Below are 22,109 nucleotides of genomic sequence, written 5' to 3'. Positions count from 1 at the left end.
TTATGTGAAAAAAATTGCCAAAATTATAGGCTAGAACAGAGACAAAAATGTCTTTAAACTTAATAATTACATTTCAGTGTCCTTTCACATGACAGAAGAGGTGGGCACATATTGAAGAGGATCTGAGAAGATAATGCTTAGCAAAATTACTAATTTCCAACACAAATAGAGTGAAGAGAGGCCAAGAAAATAGTAATTTTTTTCCCTCAGATAACATTATTAGGAAATTTAACAATGAAAGCTAAATGCTTCAACCAGCTGACACACCTCCAATACAAATGACTGGCAAGATAATCCATAAAGTTTGAGTCTGAGGTTGGAGATGATTAATGAACCATGATCTCATTGGAACAAGTTGAAATACTCACTCCAAAACCCAACTGCAGGTGTACACATAATTCTGCATCTAAAGGCACAACAGTTTATGATCTGTCCACATCAAGGCCAAGAAGAAGAAAAAGTGTTCAGACCAGAGAGTTTGAGGCCCACAGATCCACTCTGACAGGTCACAGCACTGGACCTGATGAATGCTAAGAAATGAAGCACAGTTCAAGCCACTGCTGCTAAAGTGTATTTATTTCTGCTCCCATCTTATGTACTTTTTAGACATATGTCCACCTCACAAAGTTATGCAGATTTTGTTATACAAAAGCCACAGAAATGGTACAGAAGACATCTCAAAAATAACCATGATCCCACACACATTGTTTATGGCAATAAAGTTATAGTGAAATGCTCAAAAGGTTAACATCCTTGTCAACAGGAATTTAAAAAGTAATTTTAAGTCTGGCTTTTGGGGAAGACCTTTAAATAGGAGACTGATCTCGTTAACATTAATCACCTGGCATCAGATACATCTTAAAACTAAGTGTTTCTGAAAAATCTGCAAAAATCAACTGATATAAAAACCTGACATTTATAATATGCAAGCTGTTGAAACTTCAACATACCATTTTTCAAAGTAAAAATAGTGGGACAGCAGTACAAAAAGTCAGGTTTTCCAAAGCACTGCTGTGTCTTAATTAAACAACCAATGAGACAACTTTCTATTCAACATAAAAAAAATCCCAGTCTAAAAAACGGTCTGACATCTTTTTTTAAAGTGCATTAATTATCTGAACAGTGCACTGATGCTTTTAACAATCTTAAATACAAAAAGGCAGAGAACCAGTATAATTTTCAAAGTTTACAACAACTGACACCTAGAATAAAATCACTAGTATTTCTTATTAACCCTTTAGGTTCAGGTTCATATCGTCCCCTGTGCACATTCTGTAAAACACAACGGAAATCTGGTCCTGGTTGGTCATTGCTTTTGTAGCTTATGAAGAATTAGAAAATTACATTAAAAATATGGAGTATGGGCTTATTTTTTTGCCAGCTGAAGTACAACTCTCTTGGATTTACTGATTCCTTAGACTTTGAAACACACTCATCTATGAAGAAAACAAATCAAAATTAACAAAATGCAAATCATAATGCATCTTAATTTCAAGTAAGTACATTTGGTGATAGGTGTGCTCAGAACTGAATTCTGGAAGATGCACATATTTTCTGGCACCGTAACTATTACTTTCAAACTTGTAATGGATTTGCAAGTGTACTGGCCACATACAAGACCAGAGAAGAGATTGTGTCCATCCACCATTGGAAAGGTAGAATGATGACTACAAAACCAATGATAGATAAATAATAAAGGCTTTAAACTGTAGCCAAAACTGCAAGCAGCCAACAAGTTTGGAAATGTGTGAACCACCTCTACAAAAACTGCAATGAGGTAAGGAAATGGCTACACTGGAGACTAGACAAAGACTGGATAAACAGTAATGCTGCCTTCATCTTTTTGGGTTCAGGATCAGATGTGATGATGTGGTGTTAGGACAGTGGGTTTTGTTTTCGTCACTTACAGAACTAGAGATCTTTATTTATCTATACATCAGAGAGTCTCTTGCTAGCTGTTCCAGTGTAGTATAAAACTTGAAAATACTAGTTGCATATATTTGCTTATTTTTCTAGGTTTTTATCTAATTGTGATGTTAAATAAAATACTCAACAGTTAAAGCTTACTTAGAATGTTGTTCAATCTCAAAGCTCTACTTAGCAGCCACACCAGTACTAAAAAACTACCATCTATTCAAGGTGTAGAACGACCACCATGGGGCACTATGAGACAACATTAGATAAGGATTAATATTAATTATTAATAATTAACATTAATATGGTGCAGCTTTGGTGTTCAGTTGGTTGCATCATCTCTTCTCAGAGGAATGACCTGAAGTGCTTTGGCTATTCTCTCTCCAATTGCTCGACTACTTGCTGCAATTATTCTTCGAGACATCAAATCAAATGGTCCGCCTAGAAAGCAAAGCAAACAAAGCAACCAGTTTATATATGAAGAAAATTAAAAGTTGGTATGAAAATGAGCACTGAAAAAACTGACAGTAAATTATATATTATTATTTAGGACCAAGTTTTTCGTCTGGACAAAAATGCATTTAACACAACAGGTGTCTCATACGAGCTGCATTTAAATTCTCTTCAATGTATGTTTACACTTGCTCTCACTTTTCCAGGAGCCCAGCCAAGGGAGTAAAGGTTCTCTTGTTGCTTAAAAACATGCAATTAACCCTTTCTTCATCTATTAATGGGCTGGGAACTGTTCAGTAGTGGTAGCTTGGAAAGAGGACTGAAAAGAACTCCTTGCCTTCTCTTCAGCTACATTTTGCTCACAGCAGCCATTTAAAAGGACAAAAAACTATTATGCAGGCCCGTGTATTTACCTGTTACATCCAGCAGCACTCCACCAGCTTCAGTAATAATGATTCCAGCTCCTGCCATATCCCAACAGTGAATCCCCATTTCGTAGTAGGCATCAGCTCCACCCGTTGCCACAAGGCACATGTTCACAGCTGCTGTACCGACAGCTCTAATCCTAAAGGAGAGACAAGATCTTGTTTTAACTGAGAAGAGTTTGCAAGAAACTTACAGTGTCTGGGAACACTGCACAGAGAACACAGAAATGTCATGATGGAAGTGTACTGAACTACAGGAAGCATGATGAAATGCTGCAGTGAAACATAAAAAAAAGGGAATGAAGAGTTGCTTAAGTAGCTTGAGGAGTTTTCAAAAAAGAGCAAATTTCTAGAAATTATATTTACATATTCTGTTAATCAATTTTTGTTTAAACACGTCTTAAATGATTTCTTAAAAAAAAACGTTATGGAAGATCATTTCCCATGAAACAGTAACAGTCTATTCTGCTCTTTGAATACAAGAATTCAAGGAGAATGTACACTTCTCAGTGCTGAAAACCCATTTTTTTTCAGTTTCTCTGGTGATGCTCAGTAAACATCTCTGACTTGTCAAACCCTCTAACAGTAATCACAAAAAGTAAACTACACAGCATAAATTTGGTCTGGATAACTTCACCAAACCCTCCTGTCACAAATTCCAGTTTATTTTGGAAATGTCAATGTACTTAGCAAGTAAGTGTGACTTGTTCAGGAAACTGCAGTTATTTCAATTAACAGTAAACTGTTACATTAATTTGTAACTGATAGCAGCTAAACTATTGCAAGAAGCAATTTAAATCAACTCCACTCAAACTATTGTTTACAAAAAAAATGGCTAAGTTGAACTCACAATACATCTAAAATGTATTTCCTACTTACATCTTAGCATATATTCTTTAACAACATTCCAAGACTTTTTGGAAGTAGAAAACACATCTACATGTTAAGCGTCAAAACAAGAATCCTGAGAATCTCAGCATAAAACTTGTTAGATCAGAAACATGAATATGGCTGAGTAACGAAAAACTGTCTACTGAAACCTACTTACACAAAAAGGTTTGTGGAAATGTAGAATTTGGCTTATCTGGAGGAGAAGAAGCAGGGAATGCAACCAAAGAACAGTTTATGGACAATTTAAACTATTCAGACAAATTAGAATTGTATGGTATTAAAAGAGGAAAGGGAGATCTACTTTTGTCTCATATATATATAAAAACCAATTTTCATTACTACAAGGAAAGAAAACTAAGAAATGTAATATAGCTTCTGTTCATCCAGTTTTATCGGGGGGGGGGGGGAAGCACAAACTTGTATTTAATTTTTTTAACTAGTAAATACAATAATCATATTAAAATTACCATATTTACAATACTAACCACTGTCAATATTTATAAAGAAATATATCAAAATAGGAAGTATCTTACCCATGAATAGGAATACTGAGAAGTCTTTCCATATTAGAAAGAATTATTTTTATAGCCTCTGGATCACGATTTGACCCCAATTCTGTTACTAAAAGGGATTTTGTAATGTCTGGAAAAGAAACAAAACTTCACTCTTCCAACAGCACAAATTAAATAGTCACAGTAACTAGCAAAGTTTACTTCATTGCTTTTTTACATGACTGAATAAAAGTGAGGTATCTTAATAAAATATTACATATATCAAGCATATAAAAATATTTTACTATTTGGAAGATGGCATGAAAAAATAAAATACAATGAAAGAAGCATGATCTGCTCCGAAGTGCACATACATTAATTGATGCCAGTACTAAATAAAATTCCATTGCTGTAAAAATTAAAACAGTCTTGAGATACTTGAAGATCTCATTTGGAATACAGATTTTACTTGATGTAGGGTCGTAAGCATAGAAGAGTTGTGCTGACTTAAACCAACAGGTCACACCTGGGAGAAGTTGAATTGTTTGGTAGATTTGTTTCACTCGGAAGAACAATCTCAAACAGATTGCAGACATACAGGGAATCAAAACCAAAGAAACAAACTAACAAAACCACAATACATGGGAAATAAAATCTTCTATTGTTGAGTCCTGATTTTGCACAGATCACATCACATGCATCAAAGAGAATATAAAAGGTGTTTCTCAAAACTAAACAGTCCATGGCCAAAGCCAGTCTTGCAAAACAAACTATGAGCTAACTATGACCAATATACCCAGGTGCAAATTTCTCCTGTTTCTTTTGCAATCTGGTAATTACCAGAAAGAAGCTACTCAGTTCAGCTTACCTTCTTGGCCCGATACTTGAAGTTTTTGACCATTGCAAAATGCACCTTTTCCTTTTCTGGCAGTGTACATCTTGTCTTCTATACAGCTATACACAATTCCAAACTCTATCTGCAACAAAAAAGGAAAAATATCTTGAGGTTTTCTTTTCCCTTTCTTCCTATTTACTGTGAAACAGGAAATTACAGAACTTAGTTGTAACTACAAGCAAGCAATTAATTTGGATTTGATTAGATATTAAGTAATAAAAAGTATACCTTTTTGTTTACAACAAAGCCAATTGAAACTGCCACAAATGGAAACCTACAAAACAAAACATTTCACTGATTTATGGTGAGATACTAAATTTGTTTTATTGCCATGCTTACTCTAAATAAAGACAGTGTTCAGTTAAATGTAATATATATTTCGAAAACAAACTTGGACTATATTGAACATTTTTCTGGAATTAGCACAGTTTAACTGAAAATAGAGAACACAACACTGATCACCATTTGAAACACAAAGTTTTCTACCCACTAGGGGCTGCCATTCCTGATACAGCTGTTCCTAGCCTAGGGACTGGTTTTTACAGCTGAAGAATGCAAACAAGCCCCTATGCTGCTAACCCTTCTCAGAAGGAACAAGCTGGCCAAAATAGTCTCATAAAAAGAACCACGCTACCTTTCCCACCACCTCCCCTTTCTCCACCAAAGCCATGACAAAGACAGATATTGAAGAATGCAAGAAGAGTGAAGACAGTGGGACTATGTAAGACATGGTGGATTGCATCTCAGTCTAAGTCTGAAACAATCAACCAATTAATTAATTATTTTTATTTTTTTTTTCAATTCCCAGACATTTGCTTTTATTCTTTCTACAAAGAATAAAAACTTTTAAGCCTGTAGAGTCAGTAGAATGGGTTCTTTTCTTATAACTTTCTGAACATGTTATTTAGCAGGATTCAGGAGGTGTTTGAAAGCCATTGTGTACATAGCAGCAGTCTTTTCAGAACTGAAATCAAGCAGACTCAAAAAAGCTCACTGGGACCAAAATCTATCACATTCAAAAGACATACGGAATTTAAACACTGTCTGTGCTACTCTCTAAGTCCCCTCCTCATCTTGGTGTGAAATACCACTGATAACTAGTGGTGATATCCTGCTGGGACTCCTAGATCTCAATGGATTTGAAATTTCTTAAGAAATCAGCACCTGAAGCTGTTATTCCCTTTCTGAAGATGCTGCAACTTCTTATTCTGTATCCTGTTCCTATGGAAATCTGCCCATCTGCCTTTGGAATCCATGCCAAAGGCAGTTGACCCCTGCTATATAATACAGGCCTCACATGGAAGAACTGATGTAGGTAACAGAGCAAGACTATTACAATACTAACAGGAATATTATAATTCTTGCAAAAACTGCCCAATGGCTCTCAATAAGAAGCAATTTGTAACTATTAACAAATTATCTCTTTTAAAGCGTTTAAAAATTAAAAACAACCTTACGTTCATGGAACTGGAGAAAGAAAAAGAGCAATCAGTTGAGGTTGCTAATATGAAAAAAACGAAAGGTGGACCTGTGTACAAAGTTGGTGGTTCCATCGATAGGGTCTATAATCCATGTGGGGTTATCTGTCAGAATGCTGCCCTCTCCAGCTGCAACAGATTCTTCTCCAATAAAGCTACAGTAGAGACACATTTAAAAGACATTTAAAATCGTTTAAAGTGTCTGAATTACAACACTGTCCTTGACGTTAAAATTCATAAAAGTGGAACGAAGCTTTGAGCTTCACCACCAGTGATCACACACAAAAAGCTGAGAAATACAGGATTTATCCAGAAAGCAAAAGCACCAACCATGTCTAACCAAGCTTGCATGAGCATTTATGATGTCAAGGATAAGCACAATATGTGGGAAAGGAATTTTATGTTCCAACATAGAAATAATAGCAGAATTTAGCATTCAGAATATACTAGAATAATATCAGAATCTAGCATTCAGAACATTGATGTTTCCATAATTTTCTTCCAGTAACAGCATCATCAAATTTTGTTCAAAATACCTGTAGCTATTTATATCTTTCAGCTTATTTGTGCTACACAACATTATTTTGTAGCTTGTGTTTTCAGTGAAGAAAGCCTTTGTGGTCTTATGTACCTGGTTAGAACACTGCAGCAATCGTTAAATTGGATTTCAACCCAAATATGACAGAAAGTTGCTAATCTCAAAACTTGAGTTTTACAAGCATGACAAAATGGTAACATGATAAAGGGAAGAAATTCAAACCAGAGTTCCTGAAGATGAGTGAATGCTCAGCCACAGTATTAAACCCCAGGGACACAGAATGCATAGTGCCATAGCACCCCAAATTTCACAAGTTTTGCTGCTCATCAAAGTGTGTTAGATTGCAAAATTATTAGAATGAGTCTAAGTGGGTGGAATTCTCTTTGAGGCCTTTTGCAGGTTGTCACAATTTATCACACATTACTCAACCTATGAAAAGTTTGCAGCAAACACAGGCTTTCCTCCAAACACATGTAAAATAACTGCTGAGAGGAAACAAAGGAGGTGCCTTTAATATTGATTGGGAGGTTTCTGATTAACTACAGAAGTGAAGATGACTAATCAGAAAGAAACAGCATGTTTCCAAAAAGCAGCAGACCTTCAGAAAAATGAGACTGAATATAGGTGGATGAGTAATTCACTAGGAAGAGAAGTTCAGCACCGTTACGTCTAATGCGACATTGGTTACCTAAAATAAAAAGAAGCTAAAATATTCTAAAATGCTTTTTAATGTCACAGAAACTGTTATTTCAAGGTCACTCCACAAGCCTGTAGGCTTATACTGATTTGGTTACTAAACCTCTGCACCACCTCAGTTGTTCCAGTTCTACACAGATTTCTTACATTTCACATATACAGCCACAATAACAAAATCTCCAAGAAAATGAAAGGAAAAAATAGCAAACTGACTTTAAGGAAACTGTATTAAACTTCAGCCTTTATGTCAAAATGCTAAAGACAGACCCATGTAAGCAAAATACACACAGATCACACTTCAAGAATACATTTTTCAGGGGGTGGGAGACAGGAGTATAGGAAGGGTGGGAGAAAGGAAAAAAGGGGAAGAGCAATTAAGAAAACCAGTATTTTGTATGACAGTCTTTCTGTTATGCAGAGCAAGAAGATCCTGTCTTCTTTTAAGGATGTTTTATGTTGTAAAACTGAGATTTGCAAAAGGCACACTCAGTTCCACAGGACCCATCCAACACAGACAGCAAAGGAACAGCAGTTTCAAAAGCAGACATGAAATTTGGGTTCCAGGTCTCCTGGGGCCACCTTTGATTTTTCAACAAAATAACCAAGAAGTTTCCTACAGTTGGCTCAACTGGAAGTGACTTCTGGTCTAAGTTTTCTCTCACGTCAGTAGTCCTGGGGACACCTCGTTTTGTTGCTACAGCCCTGGGCAAAACCTCAACCCACTAGTGCTCTAAAATAATTTATTGAAGGTAAAGGACAATGCTACAACTTTCCAGCATGTCACTTGTAATAAAAACTTTACCAAGCAAAATCATAAACTTCCCATTTTTCTTCTGTCAAAAGCATGCTGGTAAACAAAACATACCTGTGAGAAGGATACTTTTCTTTTATCAAAGAAATAATGAAGTTTTCTACTTTTTGATCAGTTTCTGTCACTAGATCTACAGGTGAACTTTTAGTCATAACAGATATTTCCTCTTTGAGTGCTCCACGGATTATCTGTTAAAACAAACACAAGCAGAAAAAAAATCTTTCACTGTTAACCATATGGCAAAACTTAGTTTTCAAAAAAACTTAAGCATCATTTTTACAGCCATTTTCTATGCGGCACACACGAAACACAAGCAGTGACATAACCTGGCTTTAACTGCAGGAGCTGCAGGGACTTGCATCTTTAATCCCTACTCAGTACCAAGTTTTACATGGCTTTAAATCTAAGTACAAAAGGAAGATCTCCAGGTAGATGAAACTGGGGTCCATTTTGTAAGGACAAGTTTTAGATTTACAAATTTAAATAGCAGAGTTGAACAGAACACCTAACACTGAGCTCAAGTCAGCTATTTTTAGCCAGACCCTGCATTTATGATCTTAAAACTATTAGCATCAGCCTAAGCAAGAATCCATGCCTCACAGCCCACAGATTTTACTGTAACTCAGAAAGATTTTCTGCGGGAAGGCTTTAATGAGGTCGTTGCAGAAACAATGTTCCACTGATTTTGCAGCTCCAGGGGATAGAATTAGAACATGCGCCATCGTGTCTGCCCGCCTTCAAATGTACTGAGCAGAACTACTAAGAACCAAAACATTTGGTAACTGCTCATGCTGTACAGCTTTGCCAAGATGTACAAACTTTTTCTTGTTCTAAGCCATCTGAGATCTCAAGTGGAAAAATATCATCACTGTAAGGGATGGTTCTTATCTACAGAAGCAAAGCAGTCTTCATGAAGAGAGACAATCATAGAAGGGTTTGGGTTGGAAGGAACTTTTCCAACCCTCCTGCCATGAGCAGGGACACCTTCCACTAGACTGGACTTAAAACTCCATCCAACCTGGCCTCAGACACTTCCAAGGATGGAGAGAACACAATATGGGGCTGTGTGCCATCAACGAGCCACTGTACAAAGCTGATGGAGGTGCTCACAAGAAAGACTGTCACCAGCTTTCAGGTGGTAAAACAGTAAGGCAGACAGAAGGAGTTTAAGGGCAAAAATCTAGAGGCTCTTCGTTTACCACAATTCTGTATTTTATTTTTTAAATCAAACTCAAGGAACAAAAAGTTACTCCTTAGTCTTTAGTCAGACTCCAGGCCAAGGAAAAGCACAAAGCTGTTTTCTTAAGTTAACTAAGCTGCAAACATTAAAGACACCCTAATCTTGCACTCGAACAGCACAAACTATTCTGCCCGTTTAGGTTTTTGACAAAACACTCTTCAAAAGAAATCCTAACATCAACCTCCTTCAAAAGCTATAGACATATTAGACTCAATAAATCACGTTATTATTTGTAAAGAGCTCATACTTACCTCCCCAGCTTTCCTTGCTAAACCAACTGCATAATCCATACATTCTTGCCAGGGATCTGCCATCTTTCCGGAGCTAAAGAGCCTAGCGAGAGGAGAGATTGATGCCAAAAATTATTACGGCTCGTTTTCTTTTTTTTTTTTGTTTTTACAAATCCGACGGTTTTCACTCCACCCAGTTTAAGTACCGGTCAAACGAGGAAACGAGCTGAGAGCACGCCCCGCCCCGCCCCGCCCCGCCCCGCCCCGCCCCGCCCCGCCCCGGGGCTGCAGGGCGCGCGGCCCCCTCGCGGCGCCCGAAATGGCGGCGACGGCGGCGGCGGCGCGCGCTGTACTCACCGCCGCCTTCACCGGCGCCTTCGCCGCCGCCGCCGCCGATCCCGCCCAGGCGCAGGCGCAGGCGCCGCGCGCGAGGCCGCGGGCCCGCCCCCTCCGCTCGGTGCCGGCCGCGCCTGCGTGCGAGGGGGCGCTGGGCCGCGGGCGGCCCCCTCGGCGCCGGCGCTGCCAAAATTTACGGGGGAAGTGTTAAATGGGACTTTGATGTCGACCTCTGGTTAATAATTGGACGTGGCGGGGCGGAGATACCGTAAATGCTCGCCCATGGAGCACGCGGTTGAAGTTTATCGTAGAATTGAAAGGATGGTTTGGAAGGAGTTTTAAAGATCGTAAGCGACCGCAGGGACACTTTCCACTTGACCAGGTTGTTCAGAGCCCCATCCAACCGGGCCTTGTTTCCTTCCAGGGGTGGGGCAACCACATCATCTGTGGGAAACCTGTGTCAGTGCCTCAGAACCCTCAGGGAGGGCGAGTTCACAGAGTTCAACGATTTTTGAAAGCAATTTGCAGTGCAGCTGATGCATCTTCAGTATTAATTAAAATCATACAGAGGAAAAAAAAAGTTCCAAGCGTGACTGATACCATTTTAATTTTTTTTCTGTGGTCTTTTGAGCTATTTTCTGTCACCAAGTAAAGGCAAAACACTGAGGGCTTGTTTTGTCCTCACAAATTGCAACTGATGTAACTGACTGTCCTGTATAAAATTGTGATCTGGCTAAACGGGACAAGGGTTGCAGTTTGGTTTACACTTAAAATAATCATAAAATGTCTACCACACCAAAAGAAGCAGTCTTACCCCACTGCCTCAATGCCAACCCAAGGCACAGCTAGGCCAAAGGGGGTTAGTTTTGTCCTTTCCACATCTCTGAAAAACAGTTTTCACTCTCACTGAATCTGTTGTGTGGGGCAAGTCACTCTGCAATTCCACATTTCCTCCTTCCCATCTCATAAACAGGAATAAGCTGCTTTTTAAGGTATTCATAGTCATTAAAGAACTACAAAGATGGTAAGTTGTGTTTTTATTGATTACTTCGCAAATCATTCTTTACAAGGTTATACCAAAAGCACACAGACCATTGAAAGAGGCACTTTGGCTCAGATTCGATTTTTGTTGAGGCAAGCAGCTGAACATTCCTCAGTACAACTGATACAGGACTGCATGAGTGTTATGGAAAATGTTTTTTTTGACATATTAATGTATACTTAACAGCAAGGGTTTCACAGGAGATTTCAAATTCTATATTCACCTTAAAATCAGCAGAAGTAAAAAGGAATGCCTGAAGTTCTCTCCTAACAAGTGTAAGAATTTTCCTAATCCAAACCACGTCTATTCCAGCTGAAATGAAACTTTGTATTTTATGTACAAGGCTACTAGGAGGAAAACTAAGCTGCAAGATGTCTTTTTATGTGTCACCTGATAAGCTGGATGAACAGAGGTGACCTAGTGATAAAAATCTGCAAACCAGACTGATCACACCTCAGGGCACATACTTTTCCAAAACAGCACAGAAAGAGAAAATTGTGAAAATAAAAGTATGAGAGATTACTGCCTGCTTTCTTAGTGTGATATATTATTTCTTGTTTACTACAGCATTTCCTAGCTGATCTAATAGGTCACATATCCATGCAGAATTGAACTGGTGTTAGTAGAACCCTTCCTAACTGTTGCATATATTACAAACACATGCCAGGCAACCTTGTAGCAATTTTTGAACTTGAACAAGTCCCGGAGCTGCTACCAAAGCATCTCATAAAATGTTTGTAAATTCTTGACCTTGGGCATTCTCTAACATTACAGCTAGAACAATGAAAATGCTTGATATTCAACTACTTTTGTAGTTTGGCTAATACTCACCTACTTTTGTAGTTTGGCTAAAAGCACTGTTTATTGTAAAATGAGGAAGTATTTATTTTGATAAATTACTCTTCTTACTAGCATAACTTTACACACTTTTTTTCTTTTTGCTTCTACTAGAAGTTAGAAGTTTGATTTATTACCTTTGAAGTGAAACATTTCAGCACGTTCTAAGCACAGGCCTGTAACATTAACAGTGGTTTCAAACGTGTACTGATTTCTCCAAAGTCTTCTGGGTTTTTCTTTTTTTTTTAAATGCAGTTGTTGAACTTTCTGTATGAAAATGTGCTAAAATAATAAGTATAAAAAAAAAAAACAAAAAACAAACAAACAAAAAAACCCCCAACAAAACCCCAAAAAGCCAAGTAAAGGTATCTTGGAATCTAAACAAGTAAAATGAGAGCAATTCTAGCCTAGGCAAGATTCTAAAGGTCTGGAAAAGTTTCTGCCTTTGTTCCTAGTACCATTGATTAGGGTGGAGTTTTCACCTCTTCTCAATTATTTATCTGTCAGACTAATTTGGTTTTGCTTCTCAGTTTCTGAAAACTACCTGGAATGAGCTGCTGTGTACAGTCCTAGACACATTCGTGGAAGAAGATGATAGTGCAAACTTTTTGGAGTCTTACCAACTGTGACTTCCCATGTTTGTACCGGCATTTACAGGCTGACAGGCCTTAGCCATTACTGGCGATGGATGAAAGCAACCACCCTGGTAAAACCTTTGAGGTCTCCCCAAAGATTTACTTCCTGCATCCCAAGTCTGTCTTCTCTTTATCCACAAAAAAGAGGTGTTATTTCAATTATTTTGCCTGCAAATGTTAAGGCAGAAACATCAGGGGCAGGAGAAAAGGTGTAAGTAGAAAACTCTTGAAGATTTAGCAGAAGATTTTCTGCTAAAAAAAAAAAGGGACCCTGTTGCACAGAAGTATTTTTCACTTGCTTTTGTAGCAACAGTGTGGGGGAAAAGTTCTGTTCAGTGCTCTTCCCAGCTCATTGGTTCCACAATGCTGGTTGGGCTCTTACTGCATATTCTGTACAACAGCAGCCTAAGATGAAAAGAAAGATGAATAGACAATTGCAGATGAAAGGGAGGAAAATAAATAACAAGGGGAAAGGGAACTGTTCCTCTTGTACTGGAAAGCAAGATAACAACTGGAGAGACAGGCAGGGGAAAGTAGAAAAATGCTCCTGTGCTTTCTGGTGCCAGGAGACAAAGATTTCCAAAATACTCAGCCACTGAAAACCCTTTCCTTCATGGAAACCAAAACCACCTTCCTTTGTGTGACATCCACACCACATCCAGTAAAGTAATTTATTAATACCTAAGTCATGTTAAAACTACAGTAAGAGTTCTGTAAAGCAAAATAAGTGACAGGCTTGCCAAGATCTTTTATCCCCCACCAAATCACACAATGAGATTTACAATCAGGAAGACACCTGAGTGAATTTACTTTTGCTTCATAAAGCTTTCCTTCTAAATGTCATTAAACTATTTTAAGAAAGAAATGTGGGCCTGGTGAATTGACAGTGCTGGTTTCCGAATGCAATCAAATCTGTTCATGTAGATGTAGAAAGAATGCTGCAATAGCATAATATGTTTCTTTCCTTCAGAAAACGGTCATACTGCAGGTTTACATTTTCATTTTTTATTAGGACACACTGTCCCCACCACTTACACAAAAATAAATACCAAATTTAAGAAAACATTGTTGATATTATACAGCTTGATACAGCAAGAATTTATTCTAGAATGTGAATATCTGTAACATTAGCTACTATCGTTTTCCATTCAGGACATAGTTCTTCTGTCAGTAGAGCAACTGAGAAATTGATGGGAAATGTGTCTTTACAATGGAAGACAGATTTCTGGCATACTAGTGATTTTAAAAGAAAACTGGAGTTGCTTTAATACCATGCTTCTAAAAAATATTGGGGTTTTTTTGTTTGTGAAAATTTATTGACTAAAGTAGGATTCTGGATCTTCTATAAATAGAACATCGTTATCAAGATACTCCAGAATTATATTCCCTCCATTGTACAATGGATAGTCTTTATCAGATAGCCATGTTTCCAGTGTGTGCTCAAATGGCAAGGCTTCTCCAGAGGCAGTATGGCATAATCTCAGTTTCTGTAAAACAAACAGCACAGAAATTAACACCAAGATTTGCTTATCCAAGATGAAAGAAGTGGGGTGGGAGAGGCACAAAAGGCTAAAGAAAAACTAAAACCAAAATGCAGCAACCTGGAAAACGTTTGTTATTGCTGACTTACCTGGGATGTTGATTTGTTGTTGTCATTTTTAAGGCTTGCTAAGGAAGCTGCAAAATCTACTACTTTGCCAATACTCCACTTACTGCAAAAGAACATGGGTTTGCTTTTCTCTTTGTTCCCTTTTGGCAAAAATACTTGAAAGTATATTCTTTCTGTCTAGAAAAACATGAAAAATAAACCAAAAATTATCCACAGAAGAAACATATCATTCCAGTCATATACATCTAGTAAGTCTTTTTAAAGTAAAACTTAACACTTTTTAAAGTTTTTCAATAAAAAAACCTTAAAACTTCAGCCCCAGAATTACCAACTGAAATTTGTTTTATTCCATCAGGACAATTTTACTGCAAAATATAAATGACCAAGATCATCAAATCCAATCCTCTCCAGCTGCGGGTGTATATAGGATGGACAGTAAGTTCTTAAAGGTCAAGGGAACATCTTTTCCCACCAGTCCCACAGCACACTGTTATATACAGACAGACATGAAAAGGTACCTGCCCTCATGAGAAAAAGGTGAGTTTGAATAAGCAGTATTTGTTTTTGGCAGCAGGAGAGTGTCTCAAACTGGAATGCAAAAGCAGTTAGAGCAGTTCACTGTACTAGAAATGCCTGCTTCACAAACCAGCATTCAGATCATGACCAGCTAAATCCTTTATCCTGTACTGTATCCTCCTTTTATGTACTAAACACTCTTTCTACTAGACTGAAAGATTTGTTTAAAAAATGACAAGAGTAATCTATGAGGGAGAGATTCTGAATGGGATTAGGGTAAAATATAGCAAGCATGACTGCTATATATTCATCATTTAGGATCATCCTTGCTGAGTCAAAGCCAGAAACTATCAAAGAAGAGAGAAGTCTTCTTTTTAAAGGATTTATTTATGCATTCCCTAGGAATATGGAACTACCACAACCATGTTCATAAAACTGATTCTGAATCTCAGCCTGTGCTTTTTCCTTGAAATTTGAGTGTTCTCCACACAGAAGAAATGAGAATCATGTCCTGGAGCTATCCCTCGAAACATCAGAAAATATTGGTAACAAGAGTAAATGGAACAGTGGTTTCTTATTCAATTGTTAAGGTAAAATTGGAACTCCCTTTTGTCTCCCTGCATTCCCCAAAACCAGCAAATGCAACCAGGAAACCTAAATACTTTCTGTGAACTGCATTCAGGGGAACACCAACTGGGCTATTAAAACAATTGATGAAGAAACAATGCCAGGGCCTCACAGAGGAGTTCACCTTTTCTGGGGACCAAATGGATTGTGGGCAGGAAATAACCCCCCTGGTCCACTTGACAAATTATGTTGGACTTCTCCCTTGAACACCCGAGGAGTGGTGTTACACCCTTACTGGAGGTAAAATAAGGAGGGCTCAGGGAAACCTTTGCTTGTGGTAAAGCTGATGGTCTTACCACTCTGACAGGATTTAATCAACAGTTTGCTGACACTCCTATGCCCTCTGCTGTGCAGTCTGACAATGGCATTCATCAAAAAGAAAAAAAAAAAAATCCAGGAATGGTAGGACAATCATGGAGTTGACTGGTGTTCCACCTGTCCTCAAAGTAATGGTGCAGTCAAGAAATGGAACAGTCCACTAAAACGAGCTCTAGAGCAACGTTTCCTTATGGGAAAATGGGGTAAAGCCCTACTAAAGCTGTTTGATGTTTAAAATAACCAGTAGACACTCACTAGACTTTAATTTTCCTGCTCTCTAACCAGTAAAATGTCTAATAAACCCCCTACTGTCAGCCCTTCTCTATTTTCAGGGTGACAATGTTCTTATTAATTACCCTTATAAAGTTTTAAATACCTGTCTGTCCCTTTACTAACTCCCAAAGTAAAGGGCACATGAAAAACTCTTCCTAAATGGGGACTCTGTTTACCTTCACTGAGGTTTGGATAATTCCCAAGAATGAATAGCTTCTTATCATTTCAGGAAATGAGTGAAACTTGGACAGATTTTTTGGCCTGAACAAACCTGGAGTATGCCCAAGGAATCATCACTTTACCTTAACAGAAACCCCAGCTGTAAAAAGATGATCACAACACCCACTGTGTTGTACTGACCGTTATCCGTACCTCCTTCCTACCTGTTTCAGGAATGGGATGATAAATCATGTCATTCAGCTCATGAAAATCATTTCTCAAATGATGTTTTTTTTACAGATACAAATGATGTTGTATATACAACACCCTCAATCTTCAGATGCTAATTCTGGGTGAGTAGCTGAATCTGCACCTGAAGTGTCTTGCTACCAATCTAAGTTGGCATACTCATCCCTCTACACTGAAAATTGGCAAACTCAAACTTTTAAGGCTCATTCTTATGATAAGACTACATTGTCTACTGCAATGCCCCAACATATGAATTCAGTCTGGGTGGGAAAACCAAGCAATTGCATGTTTCAGGGCTAGATGATCTGAAATATTGATATTGCTAGCCAAGTATTAAGATTTGACACTATCTGCAAAGGGTCCAGGTGATAAGGAACCACAAGCTAAGATGTGCTGTAAAACTCTGTGCTGCACTAGTTACAAAACTGTGCTACAGCGATTCTAGAAATCCTGTTCTAGTCTAACAATATAATTCTGTGCTCTACTGATCACCAAATTCTGCTAAAATAATAAGCTTTAATACAACTTAGTGCTGTCAACGTTCTGTCAAGAATCCCCAAAAGACCCTGTTTGTCCCTGCAGTGCTATGTGACAGCCATGTGGCAGGCAAATACATTTCTGCTATAAAATGAAAGAATTTGACTCCACTGCTCCAAACCCCACAGAGACATAACAGACATAAGACTAGTGAGATTGCTTTTGGGTACCAGGCTGAAATATACATTTAAGGGATTGTGGTCTTGAAAAATTAAATCCAAAACCAAGCTGAGGGAACTCGATGAAGATCAAGCAATTTAGAAAACTTTCCAGTACCTTTGAGAATTCAGTTATTGAAAACAAACATCGCTGACCTGAGGTAAGGACTTGTCGCCACACGCGTGCATTTTCAGTTTCATTAATGCCACTTTTGCTGCTGTCTCACTGTTTTTTGCTCCTTTACGTTTTTTGCTTTTCACTTCGTCACTTTTTTTAGAATCTGAGAACAATATAATCCCTTTTAGTGTGATCATTCTGACAGTTTCCTGACCATATTATATGACATAGACCTACTTAGTCTGTTGGGTCTCATTGTATTGCCAAGGATCCCATCCCTTTTTGTGTCTGTTCATATTCTCCCAAAGTCATGTACCAGAATTTTTAGTTCTAGCTGAATTCCTTTACATTGAAAGGTAGATGAACATTATCACCATGTAAACACGGGCTGCAAAAGCCAAATAGATACAAGTTCTTAAGTTTCTAAACCTGTGGCCATCACAGCATTCATATGGCAACAATTTCAGGTCCTCCTTTCTACACATAACCCCACTGTCCAGCTGGGAAGTGCTGTTTATTCACTTTCCCATCCTAAGCTTGTTTAAAACCTCCAAAACGTGGTAGAATCAGACTTTTCTGGCCATCTTGATTGTGTAGGTGTGATCCCAGCAGACTGACATGCACATCCAACACAATTGCATTATTTGCACGTGAATTAATATATAAATAATAATGGCTAGGTACAATTCATTATATTATAGTACTTGTAGAATGACAACAAGACAATAATTCTGAAAGAAACCCGTGCCCTATTAGTTCTTTTAGAGATTCTTCCTGTACTGTTGTTTTGGCTCAGTTTAGATGAACAGTATTAAATGCTAACATGTAAGTTTAGGGCGGTTTAACCAAGGAACTCCCACCTTTGCTCTTATTTGGTCAAACCTGGCCCCTCAAAGGAGGTCAGAAGCTCAAATAGTGTTCTGAAAAAAACGTAAGGAAAAGAATATATATGCTTCTGTACTTGCCTATAATATGTTGAACAAGCTGCTGGGTGGCAGTCATTCGAGGCTTCGGTGTGTCCAGCTTCTCACATTCATGGTCTGATTGATGACGATGTCTGTAAACAACAAAGTAAAACTTCTATTGCCTTTTCCATATATTAGTGAATGAATATTGATGTTTAAACACTCTGTTCCACTCACCTGAGACAAAAATGTTTTTCACAGTAAGGACATAACACTGGCAAAAGCTCCTTTCCATTGCAGTCCTTGTATGAGCATGGGTAAGATCTGTGCTGATCAGGTTTCACAGAACTGTTTCTTATATTCACCTAGGAGTAAGTCGAAAATATTTTGTAAATAAACAGATACTACTGATATATGTTACCATCCCAGCTTTCTCAAAGATCTGTGCTAGCTCTCCATTCTATGGGCAAATCTGGTCCAGCTATTCTCTCCTACTTCTGCCCTGCTTATGTTTAGCTCAGAGGTAGAAAAAGAACCTTCATCCTACTCAAAGTCAATTTACTTCTGAGAGGAAGAAAAAGAGTAGATTCATGTTTTTTTTAAGGTTTTCACATTCTCAGTTAAATAATTCATACTTATATACCATATGCATTCATCTAGTCTGAAAACACACAGCTAAATTGCATGGAATTTTAATTTAGAGGCTATCATGTATTATTAGATTACCTCAGGACACCCATGAGCATCCCGGCTCCTGTGCTGAAGGCTTTGTGGAAAAAGAAGAAAATAACATACTGTTATCAACATTCCAGGAAAAAAAAAAATTGCATATGAAAACATTTTAGTGTTTAAAGAGTATTCTGACAAGTTTTATCATGGGAAAACTTCAGTTAGATAATGAATCTTCTCCAAAGTTTGTATGCATTTCACTTCTTGAACAGATATATTCTTTCTCAGAATCTCAAACATTTAGCTTTTGGAACTTATGCCTCAAGATAAATAAACCATTTCAAGAGAATGAAGACATAAGCATGCTTAAGAGTTCAGTTCAAAACAATCAGAGTTTGACTGTTTTATTGGATTTTCAATCACCTTCCATAATGGCAGAAAGCCCCTGAAGGCTTCTGATATGTTAGAAGTTAAATGTGTCCCTAATCTCTGAGTTTCTCTCAGCTGCCCTCTGCTAATCTGAAGTGTAAATCAAAGTGCAAGCCCTGATTTCAACCTTGCAAGAAACCTCAACATTTTTTCAAGAAGAAAACATAATCAGCCACCTCCTTTTGTGACAAGGTCACCCATTCAGTTGACATTGGGGAGCCAGCAGATGTGGTGTTTTGCATTTCAGCAAAGCTTTTGACACTGTCTCTCAGAGTGTCCTTCTGGACCAAAGGTGCAGCACACAGCTAGACAAGTCTGTAGTATGATGGGTGAGCAACCGGCTGTTGGTTTGGGCTCAGAGTGTCACAGTTAATTAAACTGCTTTAATCTGGTGGCCAGTGGAGTTCACCAGGGCTCAATTTTAGTGCCAGTGCTCTTTAATATTTTCATAAGTGATCTTATCCAGATTCATGTTATGGTTGCCAACCACACCCGTGAACAGCTGTGAACTCCCTTGTGGGTGAAGAAGTCACACAGAGAGATTCTGGAAAGACTAGAGAGCTGGGCAGTCACCAACTGTATGAAATGTAATGAGAGCCAGTGCAGGATTCTTCACTTGGGATGAGGAAATCCTAGTGACCAGCATACAACATGAGGAAATAGAAAGAAGCTGTGTCACAGAAAGTTCAGGTTGAACATTAGGAAAAGGTTCTTAGAGAGGGTGGTTGGGCACTGGAATGGGCTCCCCAAGGAAGTGGTCATGGCAGCAAGCCTGCTGGAGTTCAAGGATTGTCTGAATGACACTTGGTCATATGCTTTAGTTTTAGTGCTGTGAGGAGTAGGGAGCTGGACTTGTTGACCCTTGTGGGACCCTTTCAACTTGAGATACTTTGTGGTTCTATGAACTTACCAAAAGATACCTGAACACCCATCACATACAAAGGGAAGAAAATCTGAAACAAAGAGATTTGTTTTCAATTAAGACAAAGTGGTTGTTGTTTTGCTAATAGTTTCTAGCTTAATTTTCCACATGATTAACTTTTGCTTACCAACATCACAGGGTAGGTATCTTTATAAGAATATGTAGCAACTGCATCTAGACTTTAGCTAGAAGTGGCTTTTGTTAACTCCTCTAATTAGTATTACAGAAAAACATATGAGCAGGTAAATTATACTTATATACATTCCAGAAGCTGTAATAAGGTTTTAATTTTTTTTTTCAATATCAAGCTATGACACTGGAACATATGGCTAGCCATCGAAATTACTAGTTATGTTAAAAACTGAATTTATTGTGAGACCACTCAGAACACTACGTACTGACAGTGGACAATTTACATTTTTTTAAAATGGGCTGCCAGCTGGAGGAGATGCTGGCTTTTTGGAAGGGAGAGCATCTCCTCCACTGGACAGTCATAATGACCCTGCCCCTTCTTCACATCATATCATCCATACTGTCCTTGGGTGATTAAAATTGCTCACACTTCCTAAGCCTCTGTACACATCCCCTGCCGACTACATAAATTCTTACAGATAAAATCACTTCACTGTCTGCCGAACCCTACCACATCATTTAATGGCAGCAAATCCCAGGTCCAGCCCATTATTCTGCTTCTCCATCCTTCGGGTTTTATGCTGACAGACCACCACGCAACGGGACCAGACAGCTCAGGTCACTATCATCTCGATCCCTTCATCTCTGAGTGGTCCCTCAGAAAGCTTTCGGTACAGGCGGTTCTCCTGCTACTTTCTGAGAGGTTACATTTCCAGTCACACTCTCCGAGATCACCGAAGGCAAGCAAGTCTGAGGAAGGGGCAAGCGGGTTATTAACCACCCAGTGACACAACCGAGGTGACAGGCGCTGGCACTGGACCGTGCAGGGCTGCAGCAGCACAGAGGACTGCCCGAGCTGGGGCGGCACCCCTCGCAACCCCCGCCAGCCCACCATGCCCGTCTGCGCCGGGACCCGCCGCGCTCTCCCTTACCGAGCTGGCGGCAGTCGGGCACCCCGCAGTGCTGCCCCACCTCCAGCTCCGCCATGTCCGCCGCACGCAGGAGGCGGAGAAGCAGCGAGCAGGGCCGGGCCGGGCCGCGGAGGGGCCGGCGGGACCCGCCCCGGGGCGGGCGGGGCAGAGGCGGGGCCGGGGCCGGCGGGTCCCTCCCGCGCTGGGCTGAGCCAGTGACTGAGCCCGAACCCGCCCCGCCGGCTCGGTGCTGTGGGGTGTCGGCGGGAACGGCTGCAGCATCGGGCTCAGGGCAACCTGCAGCAGTGTCGGCACAAGCCTCAGACTTCAGTGGCCTCATAGCCACGGCTAGTGCTCCTCGAGCTGTTCCAGAGAAAAAAACCCCATGTTTTATGTCTTATTTGTGTCGCTATTTGCGACGTCCCTCGGCGCAGAGGCTGTTCCCGGAGACAGAGTGGAGGTAACCCGGCTTCTCGAAGCACTTCGTGCACCCTTGTAACCTGTTGGTGCCACTGAGGTTTCCTTAGCGGCGCAGCCACCACTTTTGTAAAGAAACACATTCCTTCAGAATTTAATGTTATTTTCCCAGGCCTGACCCGCGTGTACGCCTCAGCCCCGAAACACATTCGGGGCGATGCTCCCCCGAAACACCTTCCTGCGGCATG

At 39.3% G+C, this 22,109-nt stretch overlaps 2 protein-coding genes across 3 annotated transcripts; both read right to left on the bottom strand.

The window, feature by feature from the left end:
• Positions 1-558: 558 nt before the first annotated feature.
• On the bottom strand, positions 559-10,491 carry IMPA1 (inositol monophosphatase 1). 2 transcript variants are annotated; one of them, XM_066179582.1, is made up of 9 exons: positions 10,420-10,491; positions 10,084-10,165; positions 8,647-8,780; positions 6,598-6,702; positions 5,298-5,343; positions 5,043-5,151; positions 4,217-4,325; positions 2,781-2,932; positions 559-2,355 (listed from the first exon to the last, which is right to left on the bottom strand). In XM_066179582.1, exons 2-9 carry the CDS (start codon positions 10,144-10,146, stop codon positions 2,237-2,239), a joined length of 837 nt encoding a protein of 278 aa, XP_066035679.1. In that variant the 5' UTR covers positions 10,147-10,165; positions 10,420-10,491; the 3' UTR covers positions 559-2,236. The 2 variants fall into 2 exon arrangements, with proteins under 2 accessions (XP_066035679.1, XP_066035669.1); XM_066179572.1 differs by lacking the exon at positions 10,420-10,491 and adding an exon at positions 10,269-10,313.
• A 3,410-nt stretch (positions 10,492-13,901) lies between these two features.
• On the bottom strand, positions 13,902-21,547 carry ZFAND1 (zinc finger AN1-type containing 1). The gene is made up of 8 exons (XM_066204882.1): positions 21,466-21,547; positions 20,390-20,432; positions 19,108-19,147; positions 18,619-18,746; positions 18,442-18,533; positions 17,515-17,639; positions 14,543-14,698; positions 13,902-14,399 (listed from the first exon to the last, which is right to left on the bottom strand). Exons 1-8 carry the CDS (start codon positions 21,518-21,520, stop codon positions 14,226-14,228), a joined length of 813 nt encoding a protein of 270 aa, XP_066060979.1. The 5' UTR covers positions 21,521-21,547; the 3' UTR covers positions 13,902-14,225.
• Positions 21,548-22,109: the final 562 nt, after the last annotated feature.

This window comes from Chamaea fasciata, unplaced genomic scaffold (genome assembly GCF_029207755.1).
Source record: "Chamaea fasciata isolate MVZ Bird 193981 ecotype frontalis unplaced genomic scaffold, bChaFas1.0.hap1 SCAF_1, whole genome shotgun sequence".
NCBI lineage: Eukaryota > Metazoa > Chordata > Aves > Passeriformes > Sylviidae > Chamaea > Chamaea fasciata.
This window is presented reverse-complemented; position numbering and strand designations above follow the sequence as displayed.